Here is a 19,521-nt window from a genome sequence, read left to right as displayed (position 1 = left end):
GGGAGTAGAGTGACCAGATAGCAAGTGTGAAAAATTGGGACGGGGGTGGGGGTAATAGGCGCCTACATAAGAAAAAGCCCCGAGTATCGGGAGTGTCCCTATAAAATTGGGACAGCTGGTCACCTTAAGCGGAGGAATGTTTCACCTCCCCTTCCCCTGGGCGGTTTGCCCCACAGGAGATGGGACCAGCATGTGTTGTGAACCTGACAAGATTCTTTGTACCTTGTGAAACTTTGTTTCTGTGTCTCCTTCTCTGACAGGATCTGAAATGATGCTTATGCCAGGAAATGGGTGAAGGGCTTTGACAGACAAAGCATCACTGTCAGACTTATACTTACCCTAATTTCTGAATCTTGCATTCTGGGGACTCAAACACCCTTGATAGGTAAGAAAGGCCCCCTGTCCGCAGTTTATTCTTCTTGAGGTCAAGACTCAGGAGGGTCCGGTTTCCCGCGAGGGCAGATGCCAGTTCTTCACAGCACTGTTCAGTGAACGCATTCTTCCCTAGGCTAGAGAGCAGGCAGGGAGAGAAGGAGCCAAATGAATGAGAGAGAAAACCAGGAAAAGATAAAGAGGAGAAAGAGAGAAACTGTCAAAGCCAGGAGGAGGATTAATGAGAAGAAACAGGAGAACAGAACAAAGAGACAAGAAGCTGACAAATGAGAATGGAGGTAGGAAGGAAATAAGTGAGAGACACAATGAGAGAGAGGCCCAAAGAACAATCAGCCAGCCAAGAGGGAGAAGACCCATCAGAACCAAAGGCACACAGATGGGGATGGGATACAGAGGCCACATGCACAGAGAGGGCAGGAGCCCCAGGGAAGAATGAGGAAGAAGTAGCAGACGGTTACGTTAGCTTTTTGCTTAACACGTACTCTGCACTGCAGCACTACAGACTGCTACTGGGAGCTGCAGAGTTTGCATGCTGGGATGTGATTCTGGGACTCTAGCAGAGTGACCTGCTGAAATGCAATCATGCGCAGCCCCAGGAGAGTGTAACATTGCACTATAACACAAACACAGAGTCAACTCCACAGCCAGGGAGGAGGAGTGGGGGACAGGCCTGGTGAACTAGGGTCTGAGCTGCAGGTGGCCAAGTAGGAGACCCAGGTTTAATTCTCAGACTCACCCTGTCACTCCCTGGCCCTGCAGGATCTGCGAGCCCTGTGGGAGCAGTACACCTGGCCCCAGGAGGTGGCGAGGGATAAAGCACAAATCACACTACTGAACTGAGGAGCCAGCCTGGCAGGGAGGAGACCCAGACAGGCCTTTGAGCCAGAAGGATCTCAAGGGGGATGGGTTACAGCTGGCAGAGTGAGCAGCCAAAGGATCATTAGTGACCACAAGCACTGAAGAGGAGCTGGATTTCACAGCTCCCTAGCATGGCTGCTGCTGGGACATTGGTTCCGTGCTAACTCCAAAGGAAAAGAGCCGTGTTCCAAATCACCACCACAACCTCTTGCGCATCCTGGATTTTCCCTGGCCATCCCCCATCCGCCATCCAAGTACTGAACAAAACAAAAAGAACAGACAATGGCCCGGAAAAAATGGCAGAGCCCCAAGCTTATCATTATGCCTCATCTCCCATCCCCATGTACACAGGCTGCAGGCCCCATGATGCTTCAGAACATGAAATACATTTGAAAATGAGTGAATTACTCATGAGACACCGACCACCCAGTTACCTCAGAGCCTCTAGCCTACAGTTCTGGTGCTTTAGGGCCTTGCAAATATCCTTCATTGTAGGATCCTTCAGATCATTATCCAGGAGACTGGGGGGAAATGAAAGAACAAAGCATTTCAGGCTGGATAAGGAGACAAATCTGCAAAGACTGCGGGTTTGGAAAGCTGGATGCGCTATGCAAATTATGCAATAGAAGATTTGCATGTTTGTTCCATATGCATTACCTCATTTACATCAATTCCAGACCCATCAAATCCTTCCATTGCTCGCTCCTCCTCCCTCTCCAATCCATAAATCCTCCCTGCGCCTCAGAATCCCCTCTTTGAGCTTCCTCCCTGTCTCATGGCTCTCTCTGGCACCCCAATGGCATTTCCCGTAGTCCTCCCGGCTGGCTCCCCACTCTCCTCTCACTGGCTGCCCTGCCCCCGCTCACACTACGCTGCGCTCCGTGGGGTGACTGCAGCATGTGCGCACGTGATCCAGCTAGCTCAGATAACAGCAGCAAAGTCATGGCAGCATGGACTGTGCACGCGTAGCCCACCCTGCTGCAGCTTCACCGCGGCTGTCACTCAAGCTAGATCGAAGTTACTCAGGCACGTTGACGCGGGCTGCAGTCACACCTCTGAACACAGTGTAGACAGACCCTCGGTGTGCTCCGAAACCTGCTCTGACTCCCACCGTGCCTAGCGCCTGCTCAAGTCCCCCCATCCACACCCAGTGTCCCCCACCCTGAGCAACCTCTGCCTAAAGCAGGGCCCCCAACACGCTCACAGCAATAGCCAGAGCGACACCCTACAACACCCGGCACAGTGTCACCCTAGCCACAGCTCTATGGCTGCAGGCAAGTTGGGAGCTGTGCTGTACGCGGGGTCTCTGGTTAGAGTCCTCCCACGGTGGGGTCTAACCATAGAGACACAGCCTAGAGTGCCTCCCCACCGCTCTGTGACGTGCCTAATTGGGAGAATGAAGCGGCGGCTGAGGACCAAGGCTCCTGGGAGCCTCCAGGCCAGTTGGTGCGGGGCTGCATTCAGTGCTGCGCCCCTGGGCTGAGCTCTCTGTTCATTCCCGGGGGGCAGCATGATTCAGGCAGGCACTCACGACTCCTGCGTTCTGCCAGGACTTGCTTTGCTTTGGGGGAGCTTTGCTTAAGCCTTCTAAAGACCATCGCCAGCTCAGAGATCCTGAGACAGCTAGGAGAGAATGAAACCAGGTCCAGCCGAACGGCTTTGTGCATTTCACCAGCTCCTGCCACCTGAGGATCTTAAAATGCCCTATGGACACTGATCAGTGAAACCTCCCAGCCACCAACCCTCCCACCATGTGCTACCACAGTGTTGCTATTGTGAGATGGGGAAACTGAGGCTCAGAGAGGCAAAATGACTTGCCTAGGATCACACAGTGAGTCGGCGGCAGAGCCAGGCAGAAACTTGCGCTTTAACCACAAACCCATCCTTCCTGTCAAGAGCACAGCAGAGGGGGAGCTGCACCTTAACCTTCGCTTGCACCGCAGCTAGCATGAGGGGACTTTTCATCCTGCAGACTCCCAAAGTGCAAGGCCTGATCCTGCCCTTCCTGCCCACACAAAATGCCTGTGAATTCAGTGGGAGTGCTGGGTGCACAAGACAAGCAGAATTGGGTCCCATGGACACAGACTAGCACTGACATGCAACCTGCTCTGCGGTGACAGGCAGGAGCTACAACGTACTACACCTCGGTGAGGAAGAGGAATTTGTCTGTCTCAGGACACTGGGGCAAACCCCTATGTGACATTCTATACCTTGGGGGAGCGCCCTGTAACCCCCATATTCCTCATTTATATAGAATTGTGATCTTGCATATAAAGCACACCTTGTAAGGTATCAGGAGAAACGTTATAATCTGCTGAAAGTCACTGTTTCATCTAAATATGTATGTCATTAATGCATATGAAGTTATGAGATTGTGTTGTATGGTTGTTAGTAAAACATGCTGTAAATTGCGGAATCGGCCAGATATTAGCTCCCCAGAGACAACAGCAAGGAAAGTTACCAGTGCCCAGGTGGGGTGTCAAACAACCATCAACAGCCATTGTCTAGCAAGGGAGCTACAATGCAATGACTTACCTGCATAAGGCCACACCAGGGGAATTGCTCAACCTTGCCTGGGGACTCAGCAATCCCCATCAGACATGTCTGGACTTGTGTGTTCTCCAAGCATATGGACTAAGGGTATAAAAAAGAACACAGGGGCCACATGCTGGGCCTTTCTTCTGCCCCCACCTATGCTACAAGCAACACGGACACTCAGAAGACTGAAGACTCCAACAGAAGAGACTGGCCCAGATTTAAGAGACAAACCTGTATACTAAGGACTGCAATATCCAGTGAGGTGAGAAAAACTGCTTAATCTAGATGCTGCCCAGTCTAATAGGATTGTAAAGGCTGGTGTATATCCACATTCCATTGATGAAGTGGTGAACAAATTAATAAGTTTGCACTGCTCATCTTTAGCAGTGAAAGACGGTATATTCCTGAGGTACAAGGCTGGGGGGATTTGGCCGGTGCCTTTCTCTGTGTGATTCATGAGTGGGTCTGGGAGCATTCATGCAATCTAGCTGGGTGTGGGGCTCCACATGGGGTTGTGCTGAGTGATCACAGCACCAGGAGGGGTTTGCTGCTTGTCGCTAGCAAAGCATTGTAAGAAACAGCCCAGGCTGGAGAGTTAAGGGGGCACAGCAGTCCCACAGTCCCAGGCTGCACCCCAGGCATCCCATCACACCCTGTTCTTAACCAGAGTGCCTAGGGGCCTTTACTGTCCCCTCAGAGCCTTGGTTGTTAAAGTTTGATTCATAAGAACGGCCATACTGGGTAAGACTAAAGGTCCATCTAGCCCAGTATCCTGTCTTCCGACAGTGGCCAATGCCACATGCTTCAGAGGGAATGAACAAAACAGGCAATCATCAAGTGATCCATCTCCTATCACCCATTCCTAGCTTCTGGCAAACGGAGGCTAGGGACACTCAGAGCATGGTTTTGCATCCCTGCCCATCCTGGCTAATAGCTATTGATGGACCTTGATTCCAAGCACACATACTGTAACACCCTGGAACTCAGTGTATCTTTTTGCTAAGCGGATCCCACTGGGATTTGAATCTATGGTGCCAAGAGGCCCAAGTAATTCAGACCTTATTGTTCACTTTGTTGCCCCAATACCTCAGCTGTAAAAGCTGAGCTCCCCCCGAGAGCAGCACTAACAAGAGCTGAAGGCCACTGTCCTACAGAACCTCCCTGTGCTTTCCCAGTTTTAAATGTTACAGTCTGGTAACATCTTGGGGAGGACGTTTTAATTCCATTTCCTTTAGAATTTTTACAAAAAGCTGCAGCTGTAACCAAAAAACCCAACGATCACAGAGATCGCAGCGGGAAGGACACCAGGGCTTCCTGCTACTTTGCAGGTACAGGAGGTAGTTTGTTTTGTGCACAGCAAGAGCCTCAGGGAGAAGAGCTGGAGGAGACATGAATGCTTCCTCCATTGAGCTGGACTCCAACCTGATTCACATTTGGCTCTGCTTGGTGGTGGAGCAATTTTATCCCAGGGATGATGTTCTGGGGAGAGTCAGGAATTCCCAAGAGTGAGGAGGAATTCCTGCCACACCACTGCTCTGGAGGGTGAGTATGAGAGAAACACCTACCCTGAATCCTGACATGTTGAATGGGGATCCCTGTGAGGGCAAAGAACTCTTCTAAACTTGTCTTTTTCAGGAAGCGCTCATTCCCACTAAGTGATAATAATTACACAGTAGCTTTTCTGCCCTAAGGATGCCATGGCATGGACACACCTTCTACCAACCCCCCAAAGAGAGAAACTTAATAAAAGCTTTTAAAAAATCTAAAAACAAAAACCCTTCTCCAAGCAGAGTTTTGACTCTGAATATAGAGAAGTGCTGGAGCTTCATCACGTCCAGACTAAGGACTTCACTATTGCTACAGATTTCACGCTGAAGGTGCTCACCTACTGTGATGATGGGTGCCAGTATAAAACCCTAAGATAGATAGACTGTTCCACTTGTGGGTCTCTGGACCACCAGTGATCCATGGAGCCCTTCCTTGGAGGTCTGCAGAATTAAATATTTGGGAAGCAAGCCTTAAGGAGGTGAGATGTTTGGTCCATGAAATGACTTTTCTCTTGCAAAATGGGCCACAAGTGAAATAGACAGAGGATGACTATAACATGGGCTTGGATCTTGTATGTTACAAAATGGTGTAATGTCCATATCTGTAACACTCTTGGGAATTACCATCTACCTGACAGCCCTGCTGAGGCCACTGACACGTCAAGTCCTGATATTTTAAACTTTACACACGACCTCTTTTCCTACCTCAGTTCTCTGACTTTGTGCAGCTCCGGTCTGAGTCGCTCCAGGCCCTCGTTCTGGATGAAGCAGGAATCTAGGGTTAGGCGCTGTATTTCTTCACAGCAACTCAACACATAAGCAAGGACCGTGCAATCCACCGGCATGAGGTATAAGTCGGAGAAGTCCATATGGGCAGCTTTACCCACAACATCATGCACAAGTTGGCTGTTCTGGGATTCAAAAAACAAATTTAATACATTCATCAGCCTCCTCTTCCCCTTGGGCTCTTCTGGGCTTTGCAGCTCCTCATAGTTCATCTCACTGAGCCACCCAATAACCTTGCGAGTTGCCTCTGCAGAGAACTTCCCCACATATTTCTCCAGGGGCATCTTGGTTGCAGGATGGGAGAGCCCAGCCAGGAAGCGAGAGAAGATCTCATAATCACCTTCCTTACAGGACCTGGCTTTATCCATTGTGTCTCTGAACTTGTCCTCCTTGTAATCGAGGTAATGCACGAGGGCAGCAAAGAACTCCTGGATGGTGAGGTGAAGGAAGGAGTAGGTCACCTGGGCAGAGTCATCAGTTTGAGGGTTCTCCACCAAGAAGCCACTGAGGAAGGGAGAAAACTCCACATTGAAATCCTGTAAATACTTCAGATCAAAGACTAGAATGTGGTTTGTGATGCCGTATTCAGCCAACCACCCAACCTTTACCAAAGTATCTCGCATCCTCTGAGGCTCCGGCCGCTCCTGGGTGTGATTGGCCATAATATGGGTGACGTAGCTGACAAAGAGCTGGGTCACTGTTTTGGGTGCAGGCTGTGGTCTCCCTGCCCTGGCAATGAAGCAGGGTTTCAGGGCCATGCATGTGATCCAGCAGTAAGACGGGTTGTAGCACAGTGTGTACAGAACCTGACTGTCCCTCACATATGCAAAGGCCTCTCTGGAGACTCGCTCATCTCCAAAGAACATGGAAAAGTATCTTTCCCTTTCCTTGGAGAGGAAGCCCACGATACTGGCCACCCTATGGAAGATTCCAGCCTCCAAACTGGTCAACTTGCTGGGGCGGCTGGTCAGCAGCACAGAACATCCCTTCAGCAGAGTCTGATTCAGCAGGCTGGCGACAATCACAGTAACTGGCTTCACATCCCCCGGGTTCATACACAGCTCCTGGGATCCACCTCTGCTTAATTTCAAATCAGTCTTGCTCTCATCCAAGCCATCAAAGATGAAGAGCAACTTCTCAGGGTCTTCCAGGACTCTTGGGAGCTTGTCCTGGAGGTGTGGATATGTTTGACAGATCAGAGACTCTAGGCTTCTCTTCTCAGTAATAGTGTTCAGGTCCCGGAACTTGAAGAAGAAAACAAAGGCAAATTTCTGGTAGTGCTTCCCCGTTGCCCAGTCAAAGATGAATTTCTGCACCAGGGTTGTCTTGCCTACGCCAGCTACTCCGCTCACCATCACAGACAGGGGGACATGGTGGGTTCGAAAGCACCAGCGGAAGAGTCGGTCAGGGGTGATGCGCTCCAGCTTACTCTTTATTCTTCTCTGGAGGCGATATTCATTCAGCTCCCCAGCTGCTGCTAGGGCCTCGTGCTCCTGGTGTGTCTGCTTCTTGAAGTGACGGTCTGAGATGACCTTGAGCTCCACGTATCGGTTAGAGATGGGGAAAATCTGCCCTTCAGATCGCCCTGGCATCTTGTTTTCCTTCATCATCCCTGTGAGATCACAGAGTTTGGCTTTGTGCTCTACTTGACAAGCTGAAAAGGAGAATTACAGTTATTTCCCCCTCCCTCATCTCATAGCTGTTTATTTTATGAGGGTTAGTAAATGGAAGTGGCTAGAGATTGAGGGAGGCTGAGGTCCCTATGACTTCCCTGAGCTCCTGTTTTCCTTCATCATCCATGTCAGGTCACAGAGATTATCTTTGTACTTTTTTTGGTACACTGGAATGAAGAAATGTGTTGAGACAGACATGGCACAAACCCAGACAGCCTTTCTCTTACACTCCCCAGTCATATTTCTCTCTGTCTTTCCTATTTCGGACCTCCCCCGTACTGCCCATGATCATGTGCACCTGGAGAGATACCAAGCAGAGGCCTGATAGAGACACTTTTCTTCTAATTTATATTCTAATCAGATACCAAGCTGAGGCCTCGACAGATAAGTAACTGCTCTGATCTCACATCTCTGTCTTCCCTCTGCCCTTTCCTTTGCTGAGTCAGATCGTGGATACTTTCTGGTTTACCCTGGAACTTGCACTGAGATCCAACAGGATGGAATCAGGTTTCCTATTCCAGCCTGTGTGATTCAAAGCCAGCAAACCCAGCAACTCCAATAGGTCTAATTTTCACCACAGCTTGTTCCGTGTGCCTGTAAGATAAGGATCCCTGGAACTGCTGCTGCAGGTGTAGCTGAAGGAGAGCAGAGAAGCCCCAGCAGTCCAATCCATGCTAAGCCAATTTGAGCCCAGCTGCTCTGCGCTTTCACAAGGGGGAAAGGGTGTAAGAAGCCTTCCTACCTCTACAGCAGCTGAACACAATTGTAATGACACAATTATCCAGCTTCCTCCTCCTGCTGCCTGCACCTTCCTAGCACCTTCTGGGACACATGAGACCCCTACAGGGGCTGAGGAGGAGGCAGGGCCATGGCCCTGTTCTGGGTGCCCTGGCTAGCAGAGATGGCTGGGCTCACAGTGGGGGTAAGCTGCATGCTCTACAGGGGTATTTCCTCGGACCACTGTGGAGCTGTGCCCCACTGAAGCTGACCCTGAGTCGAGCAGTTCTGTCCCAACCCCAGTACAGATCAGTGCCTATAAGGCATGACTGAGCCCTTTATTGGCATGAACAGGGATGAAATTGCATCACGGTACCTTTCAGTTCGGCATCAAGAGCATGCCCATTTTCATTCAGGAGATTTTCCTGTAACAAATTTTGACCTAGAAAGAGAGAGAGAGAGAGAGAGAAGGCGCAGACTACACTGTTGTGCGACATGGGTTACTGTTACAAATATGGCCTTAATACCATCACATTTCACTGTTCTGGGATCTTAGTTTTACCTCTTTATTTAACATCAGCAATGCAACACCGAGTGTCCCTTTTATATTTATTACAACTGAATCTTGTTTCTTCCCTACTATGAGAGAGAGACCGCAGGTACCCTGGGCTCATCTCCACATGGCTGGTAAAACCAGCTCCCACCCTTGTGCAGACATGAAGCCATGTCTGAGATCAGGACACAGTCCTCTGTCTCCAGACCATTTATTTGCTGTTCTCTTTTCATGCTCATCACTGCACTGTAGGAGCTGCTCTCTGCCCAGCAATCTCTCTACAGGCTCCTTATCAATCCAAAAGGGGTTCCCTCTTCTGTAAAGATCCTTCTTTCTCTCTGCTTATGGCCAGCTCTGGTCACACTCGCTTTTCCCCAGCTCTCTGGTCACTTGATCATATGATTCCTGTGGATTCCCCCTCACATAGCCTTCGGGGAGGCTAGCCCCCCCGGCCCCACCCCTTCCATACGAGGGTCCCGCCAGTGGCTGGAACCCCAAGCCCCACACCTTCCCACCACCGGAGAAGCACTGGCCAGCCTGGGCCAGCCCCAGCCACACCAGCCAGCCGACCCAAGCCCCAGGCCAGCCCCAGCCGCACCGGATGTCTGACCCGAGACACTGGCCAGCCCCAGCCGGTCCAGCACGAGCAGCCACAGCCATGCCGGCCGACTGGCCCAACCCCGGGCTGGACCCAGCCACCCCAGCCCCAGCCTGGCCTCAGCCACCCTAGCCCCGGGACGGCCCCAGATGGTCCAGTCTGAGTAACCCAAGCCACACTGGCCGGCTGACCCGAGCACCGGCCTGGCCCCAGGCCAACCCAGCCGCCCCAAGCCAGCCCGGGCTGGCCCAAGTCATGCTGGCCAGCCGCCACAGCCCTGAGCCAGCCTGAACAGCCCTGAGCTGGCCTGGGCCATCCCCAACCACCCCAGCTGCGCCAGCCAGAGAATGAGAAATGCGGCGTGCCTCCTGTCCCGAGACCCCCAGCCACCCAGCGGAAGAACGCTGAGCTTGTTATGTGCACCATGCAGATTCTGGGGCGGCTGCGGAGGCGGTAGCTGCTACTCAGCTTCACACGTTCATCAGTCATCTTCCTGGAGTCCAAGGAGATGACTGATGAACCCAGGAAGCTGAATAGCAGATACTGCCTCCGCAGCCGCCCCAGAGTCTGCATGGCGCATAATAATAAGCAAAAACCTGCAACCCAGCATACCACGGTACCAGCTGCCTATTATACCCACCGCCTATGCCCCCCACTTCATGTGTCCCCCATTCTGTGCAATGGGTACATTACCATTCTGAATGAGTTCCTCCACCATCCCATGGAGATTGGGGTGAGCCCACCTGCTTTGCAGAGCAAACAGACACTCCCAGAGACCCAGCCCTGCGGCCTGGTTCATAGCCAAAATGTCATCTGCCAGCTTCTCTGCAGCGCTCGCTGAGTCGTGGTTCCTCTCCCAGTCATGGTAATCCTAAACCACAGAGGGACACCAGAGGAGGAAGAGTCAGAAGCTGCCTGCCATGGCAGGGTGGAATGTAGCAGCTAGAATGGAATCAGAAGCGTGACATAATGCCCCATGGCCAAGGGCTCCTTCTTAAAAGTGACCAACACAGTACCTGGCCCCTGGGTAGAAGGGCAGTGAAAGGCTCTGCCAGGGCAGAGTGGTGGGGAAGTGAAAGTGGTGATGTTTTGTTGTTGTGGCAGAGATCTGGGTTCATTTCTGACTCCCCATTGCGTTTAGTCCTCAGATCAATGCAGATTGGGGGCTGCGCTGCATTTTCATTCCCAGAAGAGGTCAGGGGCAAATATCATTCTTACAATGCCTTCTCCTTGCCAGCTCGAAGTGTAATTAAGGGTTATCTTTGTTCTCTGCACACCTGGATGTAGAGACATCTGATGGGTGGATGCCAAGGGGCTTAGAATGGAGGGACAGGCTGAGAGCCCTCACTCCTAGAGGTATTTGAAAGCTGGAAAGTGGCTGAACAACACAGTGTCCCACCAGCCAGGGAACAGTTCAGAACAAGAGATCTCATAAAAGGAAACGTGAAGTCTGTGCATGAGGGAGTGGGTGTGGGGGTGTGTGTGTGTGTGATTACAATTAACCATGAATTACAATAATGATGAACTAGGGGGCAGACCTCTGTCACTCAGCTTGGGTGCTCACTTCTACACTGTATTTACCTTTGCTTGTGGTTTACAGTTTCTGGTATCTGTTGTTATATCTCCCTGGACCTCATAACCAGCATTAGCCTCTCTCCTGTCACCAACAAGCGACCAGGTCTCCATGGGGAGAGCTCTAAGGTCCTAGAATGCCTAGAGCCTTTCCTGGCTTCCTGCTGGTCAGTGAGCGGCGCCGTACCTGGGCCTGCTGAGCAGTGACGACACCTCTGCTGGTGAGTTCCTGCAGCACAGTGAGAATGTCGTTCTCAATGACGTAGACCAAGTCGGGGCGGAAGTGGTCGCTCAGCTTCTTCAGCTCCCCGGATGAATAATTATCCATGTGATTTCTGAAGGCTACAATATTATCTGTGGAGAAGACCAGCACTTAGACAGTATGGCACTTATAGCTTGGGGTGGGCTCATATCCACTCACTGATAACTAGCACCCTTATCTGAGACATCACAGCTACTCCAGATGCAGCCTCTACCAGAAGGTTGCATTTTAAGGAATCATATAGGAGCACTGGTCACAGCAACTGCAGTGCCAGCCTCTCCCTGCAGGAGGCGCTGCAGGGAATGGTTCAGGAGCAGGGCTGTTACAATGCCAGCACTGTTCTAGTCCCAGCCTTTCCCAGGAGGCGCTGTCAGGAACGGCACTGAGTTTTACTGTCTGCAGGAGCAGTGCTGCTTTGCTCATGATGAGAGGAGCCCATCGATCACACTCACCTTCGCTCACCGCAGCCCGTTGGTTGGAAGCCATTTTATTCACTTCTGCTCTTATGTCTCTGAGAAGTCTAGGGAGAGGGAAACGTACGTCACACAGAGGCAAGGAACGTCACTTCCATCTCCGGGTTAATAGCTCAGCATGAGGGAGGAGCAGCCATATCTACATCTGGAATTTTACCTCTGTGTTTTGTATGAAAATGTGTATCTACTTCTGCTTTTCAGACCCTAGTCTCAGGATAAAGCTTGGATTGTCTGAGGACTTTCAAGGAAATCTGTTAATTAGTTTCTGAGTTCTATTCAGTTTTTTAAAAGTTTGCAGATAAGGCTGGTTTTCTTTCACATTAAGGCCCCTGCACATCACTCTGGCTGTGTGAAAGGGCTTTACATGGGGCACACATTACAGTTTGCTTCCAGAGGCATGTAAACAGGCAGTAGGGCCTCTGTAGTTATCGCAGACTAAGAGTGTCCACATGGGAGTTATACCAGTATAACGACAGTGGCGAACTTATGCAAGTATATGTCCCCATGTAGACAAACCCTCAGACGTTTGAGCTCCTGATCATCTCATTTCCTCTAGCTTAAATACTACAGACTGTAGAGAGTCACAAATGGGTACAGCCAGCTTTGACAGTGTGCCCTCCATCCAACCCGGGAGTGGATTTTTCTAGGCCACTAACATTTGTGTTGCACTGTAGAGGAAGGACTTAGAAAGAACAGTGGCTACTTCCACAAGAATAAGATCTTCATGAAATGCCCCTGATGAATGTGGAGCTCTGGTGCCATCTGGGCGCTTTCACAAAGATCTGCTTTTTCCTGGAAGTAGCCGTTGCTGTGCTGGAGAGCTTTTCTTAATCCAACAACCTGGGGAAAACTCTGTTGGTTCTGTGTAATCTACACATGCTGTCCCGACACAAATACAAGGAAATGAAAAAGTTAAGACACCTAAATGGTACGTAGCCTCTACTACTGTACCATAATAGTGGTTGTCATGGCTACAAGGCTAGCTCAACCTCTGTCCCCTTGCTGGTCTCTCTGGGAGCACTCACCTCAGGTCTTGGGCCACTTGCCTATCACAGGTTGGAATTGCGGGAGTCTTCCACTCTTAGGCCAGGACTAGGTCAGGCTACCCCAGGTGCCAGTCATTATCACCCGTCAGGCAAAATTGGATTCTGGGCACCTGTGGATCTTCCCTTCAGGAGCCTGTGACCAGTGATAATGACCAGCAGCCTCCTAAAAGCCAAGTGTTTGTATTGAGCATAGGGGACAAAGCATTAGAGAAAAGGATGTTAAAATGGACAACCTGAAGGCATGTCTGCCTTACCCCAAGTACTACTGTGCCATCACGGTGACTTGGCCAACAATGTTCCGCAGATACCCCCCCAGTTTCCACATCTGAGTGAATTCGCAACCTGGTTCCCCCAGGCTTCTGCAATGTTGGCAAGTTTGGCACGGGCCAAGCCAATCCTGTAGGCTCAGCAGGGGGTCGAGCCAGCATCGTCAGAGCTCCAATAGTTCTGACCTTGTCCCCTGACAGCTCTAAATGACCATCTTCTCCTTCCTGCCTGACCCCTCCCAAACAAGAACAAGCATCGCCATGTTCATCACAGTGGTGCAGAGGCAGAAAAGCGTCAGCCGCCCCATTTTACAAATAAACCGTGGGGTTGGACCAGGTCATTCCTAGCACAGCAGGGGATAGAACCTTGGTCTCTGAGACGGTGGATTCCAACCTCATCCACTTAGCACGAATCTGTCAGATCTATGCTGTTTATCACAGTTGTTCTGATTGCTGGGTCATACTCCCCTCTCAGCGTAAGGAGTAGAACCTATGCTTCCTGACCCCCAGTTTTGCCTGCTTTAACCACTAAACCACACTTCCATCTCAGAATTAAAATTAATGATAGCTTCGTGATCATGACTTGATCACATTTGTAATATGCAAGCAGAATGAAGTCCAGACCAGTAATATAAATACTTTAATAGGGCCAATTTCGCTGAAAACAATTATGGACAAGATCAGCTGGGAGGAAGAATTTAATCAGAAAAATGTGAATGATCATTGGGAATTATTTAAGAACACCTTACTAGTTGCCCCAAAAGCCACAATCCCAAAACTGAGGAAGAAGGCTGGGCTGGTTAAACAAAGATTTGGTTTAGAGGGGAAGTGAAGGCAGCTATAAAAATAAAAAAATACTATATAACAAGTGGGAAAAAAGGCAAGTTGACAGTAATGAATATTAATCAGAAGTTAGGAATTGTAGAAAAGTGATAAGGGACTCAAAGAAAAATCTCTGGCCAGCAGAGTTAAGGACAATAAGAAGGATTTTTTTTAATATATTAGAAACAAAAAGAATGCTGACAATGGTATTTTTAATATATTAGAAACAATAATAATGCAGAAAAGGCAGAAGTGTTCAATAAATATTTCTGTTCTGTACTTAGGGAAAAAACAGATTATATAGTCTCATCACATGGTGATAACACTCCTTCTATTCCACTAGTATCTCTGGAGGATGTTAAACAGAGATACTAAAGTTAGATATTTTTAAATCTGCAGGTCCAGATAACTTGCATCCAAGAGTTTCAAAACAGCTGGCTAAGGTCCTTACTGGACCATTAATGTTGATTTTCAATAAGTCTTGGAGCACTGGGGAAGTTTCAGAAGACTGGAAGAAAGCTAATGTTGTGCCAATTTTTAAAAAGGGTAAATGGGATGGCCCTAGTAATTATAGGCCTGTCAGCATGACATCAATCCACAGCAAGATAATGGAGCAGGTGATATGGGACTCGATTAATAAAGAATTTTAAAAGGCTAATGTAATTAATGCAAGTCAACATGGATTTATGGAAAGTAGATTCTGTCTGTGATAAATAAAGCGGGTGATAGCTCCCTTTGATGGACACCCACCCAACCAGTTAGCTGTAAAATCCCTCTTGGTAGCTGTTCTTTACTTGTTTTACCTGAAAAGGGTTAAAAAGTCCCCCAGGTAAAGAAAAAAAGTGGGCACCTGGCCAAAAGAGCCAATTGGAAGGTAGAACTTTTTAAAATTGGGAAAGAAACTTTCCCTTTGTCTGTTGTTCTCTGGGCTGGAGGAAGAGCAGCCATGCTATAAGCAGCTTAAGCCGGGTATGATCATAAATCATCAGATCATGCCTAGAACTACTTATTTGAACTCCAAATGTGTAAGTAGATCAGAATGTTTAGCTAGACGCAATTAGGGTTATTTCTTTTATTTCATATTGGCTTGTGAACTTCTCTGTGCTAACCCCAGATGCTTTTGTTTGCTTGTAACCTTTAAGCTGAACCCCCAAGAAAGCCATTTTGGGTGCTTGATTTTTGGAATTGCTCTTTTAAAATCTAGCCCCAAAAAAGCCTATGTTCCAAATGTATTTTCTTTCTTTTTGTTTTTAATAAAATTTACCTTTTTTAAAAACAGGATTGGATTTTTGGTATCCCAAGAGGTTTGTGCATGTTGTTTGATTAGCTGATAGCCACAGCTAATTTCCTTTGTTTTCTTTCTCAGCTCTTCCCCGGAGGGGGGGTGAAAGGACTTGAGGGTACCCCACAGGGAGAAATTCCCAAGTCCTCCTTCCTGGGTTCAAAGGGTTTGGGTTTTTTGCATTTGGGTGGTGTCAGCATTTACCAAGCCAGAGAAAAGCTGTAACCTTGGGAGTTTAATACAAGCCTGGAGTGGCCAGTATTAATTTTTAAAATCCTTGCGGGCCCCACTTCTGCACTCGGAGTGACAGAGTTGGGATTCAGCCTTGACACTGTCTAACTTGACATCTTTTTTTGATGACATTATGAGTTTGGTTGATAATGGTAATAATGTTGACGTAATATACATAGACTTCTGTAAGGTGTTTGACTTGGTATCGCACAACATTTTGATTAAAAACTAGAACAATATAAAATTAACATGGCATATTAAATGGATTAAAAACTGGCTAACTGATAGGTCTCAAAATGTAACAGTAAATAGGGGATTGTCATTGAGCCAGTATGTTTCCAGTAGGGTCCCGCAGGAATCAGTTCTTGGCCCTACTTGGCTATTTAATATTTTTATCAATGACCTGAAAGAAAACACAAAATCATCCAGTTCTGGTGCCCACAATTCAAGAAGGATGTTGATAAATTGGAGAGGGTTCAGAGAAAAGTCACAAGAATGATTAAAGGATTTGAAAACCTGCCTTACAGTGATAGACTCAAAGAGCTCACTGTATTTAGCATAACACAGAGAATGTTTACGGGAGACTTGATCACAGTCGATAAGTGTCTACATGGGGAACAAATATTTAATAATGGACTTTTCAGTCTAGCAGAGAAAGGTCTAACACAGGGGTTCTCAAACTTCATTGCACTGCAACCCCTTTCTGACAACAAAAACTACTACATGACCCCAGGATGGGGGGACCTAAACCTGAGCCTGCCCGAGCCACGCTGCACCGGGCAGGTGGGCCAAAGCCAAAGCCTGAGCCCCACTACTCCAGGCAGAGGGGCCAAAGCCGAAGCCCAAGGGCTTCAGCCTCAGGCAGGGGACCTGTAACCTGAGTCCTGCCACCTTCTGAAGCCTTCAGTCTCAGGCCTCAGTGCCACGTGGCAGGGCTCGGGCTTTGGCCCGGGCAGCAGGTTCCAGCAAGTCTAACACTAGCCCTGGCAACCCCATTAAAATGGGATTGCGACCCACTTTGGGGTCCTAACCCACAGTTTGAGACCCGCTGGCTAACACAATCTGATGGCTGGAAGTTGAAGCTAGACAAATTCAGACTGGATATAAGGTGTAAATTTTTAACAGTGAGGGTAATTAACCCCGGAACGATTTACCCAAGGTCGTGGTGGATTCTCCATCACCGGCCATTTTTAAATCAAGATTGGCTGTTTTTCTCAAAGCTCTAGGAATTATTTTGGGGCAGGTCTCTGACTTGTGTTATCCATGAGGTCAGACTAGATGACAATGGTCCCCTCTGGCCTTGGAATCTATGACTGAGTCCCTAGACTGAGAGTTCTACCGCTGTTGTGTAACCCTCTGGGAAACTGTGAGTTGCTTTCCCTTCTAGTGACTACTAGGCTAAAGGGAAGTTTGGGAATAAAACAGGGGATGCCTGTTTTATGGCTCCCATCCTGAGGACTGGAGATCTCCCAGAGGGGCTGGAGGCCATAGTAAGCGAACTACAGATGACTTGCCAAGAGAAATAGCAACTGGCTGCAGGAGAAATAGCAGCTGGCCACCCAGGAGACCAGAGGTCTCCTGATCCTGATGCTCAGTGAGCAAGAGGGAGAAATAGAGTCTCTGAGCTCAGAGCCCTCACAAATGCTGAGAGGAAGAAGGTGTTCCACCGACTGGGCTGGTGATGGTTGGAATTGTGAGACTGGCATTCAGAACTGCGGGGAGCTTGGGGAACCCTCTCCGTCATATGTGAATTTAGATGGATTGTGTTTGTGTAACGTGCTGCGGGAATGGTTTGTTTTGGTAAGGGGGGAAGTCAGTGTTGCCAACTCCACATAGCAGGAAGTCACCAAACAAACCCTGAAAAGTCATTAGATGTAGCTGTTTAAGCACTCAAAAGGAGTAAAAAATGTCACCAAACAAAGTTTACAGAGAATTCAACAGAGAGTGTTATATACACACACACACACACACACCCCCAGGCGAGTATAGTCACAAAATCATTCACAAGCAGCTCAATAGTGTTAATAGAAACCATTCCATGCTCTTCTAAAGTATTCTTCCCTTCTTGTGTACTCAGGTATTGACCAGCTGCTTCAGGCCTTGGGAGAGAACACGACTGTCATAAATATAAAGGGAAGGGTAACCACCTTTTTGTATACAGTGCTATAAAATCCCTCCTGGTCAGAGGCAAAACCCTTTCACCTGTAAAGGGTTAAGAAGCTAAGGTAACTTCACTGGCACCTGACCCAAAATGACCAATGAGGGGCAAGATACTTTCAAATTTGGGGGTGGGGAACAAAGGGTTCTCTCTGTCTGTGTGATGCTTTTGCCAGGACCAGATCAGAAATGCAAGCCTTCCAACTCCTGTTGAGTTAGTAAGTAAGCTAGCTAGTAAAATGCGTTAGATTTTCTTTTGTTTTAAGCTGGTAAAATAAGCTGTGCTGGAGGGAATGTATATTCCTGTTTTTGAGTCTTTTTGTAACTTAAGGTTTTGCCTAGAGGGATTCTATATGTTTTGAATCTGATTACCCTGTAAGGTATTTACCATCCTGATTTTACAGAGGTGAGTCTTTTACCTTTTCTTTAATTAAAATTCTTCTTTTAAGAACCTGATTGATTTTTCATTGTTCTTAAGATCCAAGGGTTTGGGTCTGTGTTCACCTGTACCAATTGGTGAGGATTATTATCAAGCCTTCCCCAGGAAAGGGGGTGTAGGGCTTGGGGGGATATTTTGGGGGAAGACATCTCCAAGTGGGCTCTTTCCCTGTTCTTTGTTTAAAACATTTGGTGGTGGCAGCATACTGTTCAAGGACAAGGGAAAGTTTGTACCTTGAGGAAGTTTTTAACTTAAGCTGGTAAGAATAAGCTTGGGGGTCTTTCATGCAGGTCCCCACATCTGTACCCTAGAGTTCAGAGTGGGGAAGGAACCTTGACAACAACAAACTGATTTGGGGGGGCGTGTCATAAATATAAAGGGAAGGGTAAACACCTTTAAAATCCCTCCTTGCTAGAGGAAAAACCTTTTCACCTGTAAAGGGTTAAGAAGCTAGGGTAACCTCGCTGGCCCCTGACCACAATGACCAATGTGGTCAATGATACTTTCAAAAGCTGGGGGGAGGGAGAAACAAAGCCTCTCTCTCTCGGTCTGTGGGATGCTTTTGCCGGGGACAGAACAGGAATGGAGTCTGAGAACTTAGTCAGTAATCTAGCTTGAGATGCGTTTGATTCTGATTCCTTTAAATGGCTGATAAAATAAGCTGTGCTGAATGGAATGGATATTCCTGTTTTTGTGTCTTTTTCTAATTTTAGGTTTTGCCTAGAGGGATTCTCTCTGTTTTGAATCTGATTACCCTGTAAGGTATTTACCATCCTGATTTTACAGAGGTAATTCTTTTTACTTTTTCTTCAATTAAAATTCTTTTTAAGAAACAAACAATCACAGCTCTGTGCTGTACCAGAAGGTGCATGACAAACTGGAGGACTATCAACAAAAGGTCAACACAGCAACCTGAGATCTCTTATATCGATGAAACTAGCAGTCTGCGTGGCCTGACAGGGCTGGAGATCCAGCCCCTGGGAGAGCTTGCAATGTTCTAAAATCACTGACAAGCAGCTCAGTAGTGTTAATAAAATCCATTCCATGCTCTCCTTACTACATTCTGCTGCATACCAGCAGCAACTACACCAGTACACTGTCACCATCAGGAGGTCGCCCTCTGCTCATTGGGAAGGAAACTGCAGCCCTCTGCTGATTGGGAAGGATTCTCTGTACACTGCAGCCCAGGCTGGCTGGGGTTGCTTAATTTCAGCCGACTCTTTCTTGCCACCCTGGATTTGACCCAACAGGTTAGTGAAAGGGAGAGCCCAGAGCCAGGAGGAAGAGGGCATTCGCCTAGCCTGAGCT

The 19,521-nt window shown here is 48.3% G+C and overlaps 1 protein-coding gene across 4 annotated transcripts in view; it reads right to left on the bottom strand.

Annotated features, from left to right (window-relative positions):
* The window catches only part of LOC102929653 (NACHT, LRR and PYD domains-containing protein 3), a 35,223-nt gene that overhangs the window by 9,884 nt on the left and 5,818 nt on the right, over positions 1-19,521 (bottom strand). For 2 of the 4 annotated variants that reach the window (XM_043535076.1, XM_037883015.2), the window contains exons 2-8: positions 11,950-12,017; positions 11,423-11,589; positions 10,357-10,534; positions 8,889-8,954; positions 6,042-7,776; positions 1,686-1,772; positions 339-509 (exon numbers count right to left, since the gene is read on the bottom strand). In XM_043535076.1, the coding sequence (XP_043391011.1) occupies positions 339-509; positions 1,686-1,772; positions 6,042-7,776; positions 8,889-8,954; positions 10,357-10,534; positions 11,423-11,589; positions 11,950-12,017 (2,472 nt within the window). Of the gene's footprint in view, positions 1-338; positions 510-1,685; positions 1,773-6,041; positions 7,777-8,888; positions 9,471-9,608; positions 10,535-11,422; positions 11,590-11,949; positions 12,018-12,995; positions 13,180-19,521 lie in introns of those variants that run through there. The other 2 variants (XM_037883016.2, XM_043535077.1) reach the window with 2 other exon arrangements.

The sequence above is a fragment of the Chelonia mydas genome, chromosome 24 (assembly GCF_015237465.2).
Source record: "Chelonia mydas isolate rCheMyd1 chromosome 24, rCheMyd1.pri.v2, whole genome shotgun sequence".
Lineage (NCBI taxonomy): Eukaryota > Metazoa > Chordata > Testudines > Cheloniidae > Chelonia > Chelonia mydas.
Note: the sequence above shows the minus strand (reverse complement) of the source record. Positions and strands in the feature narration are given on the sequence as shown.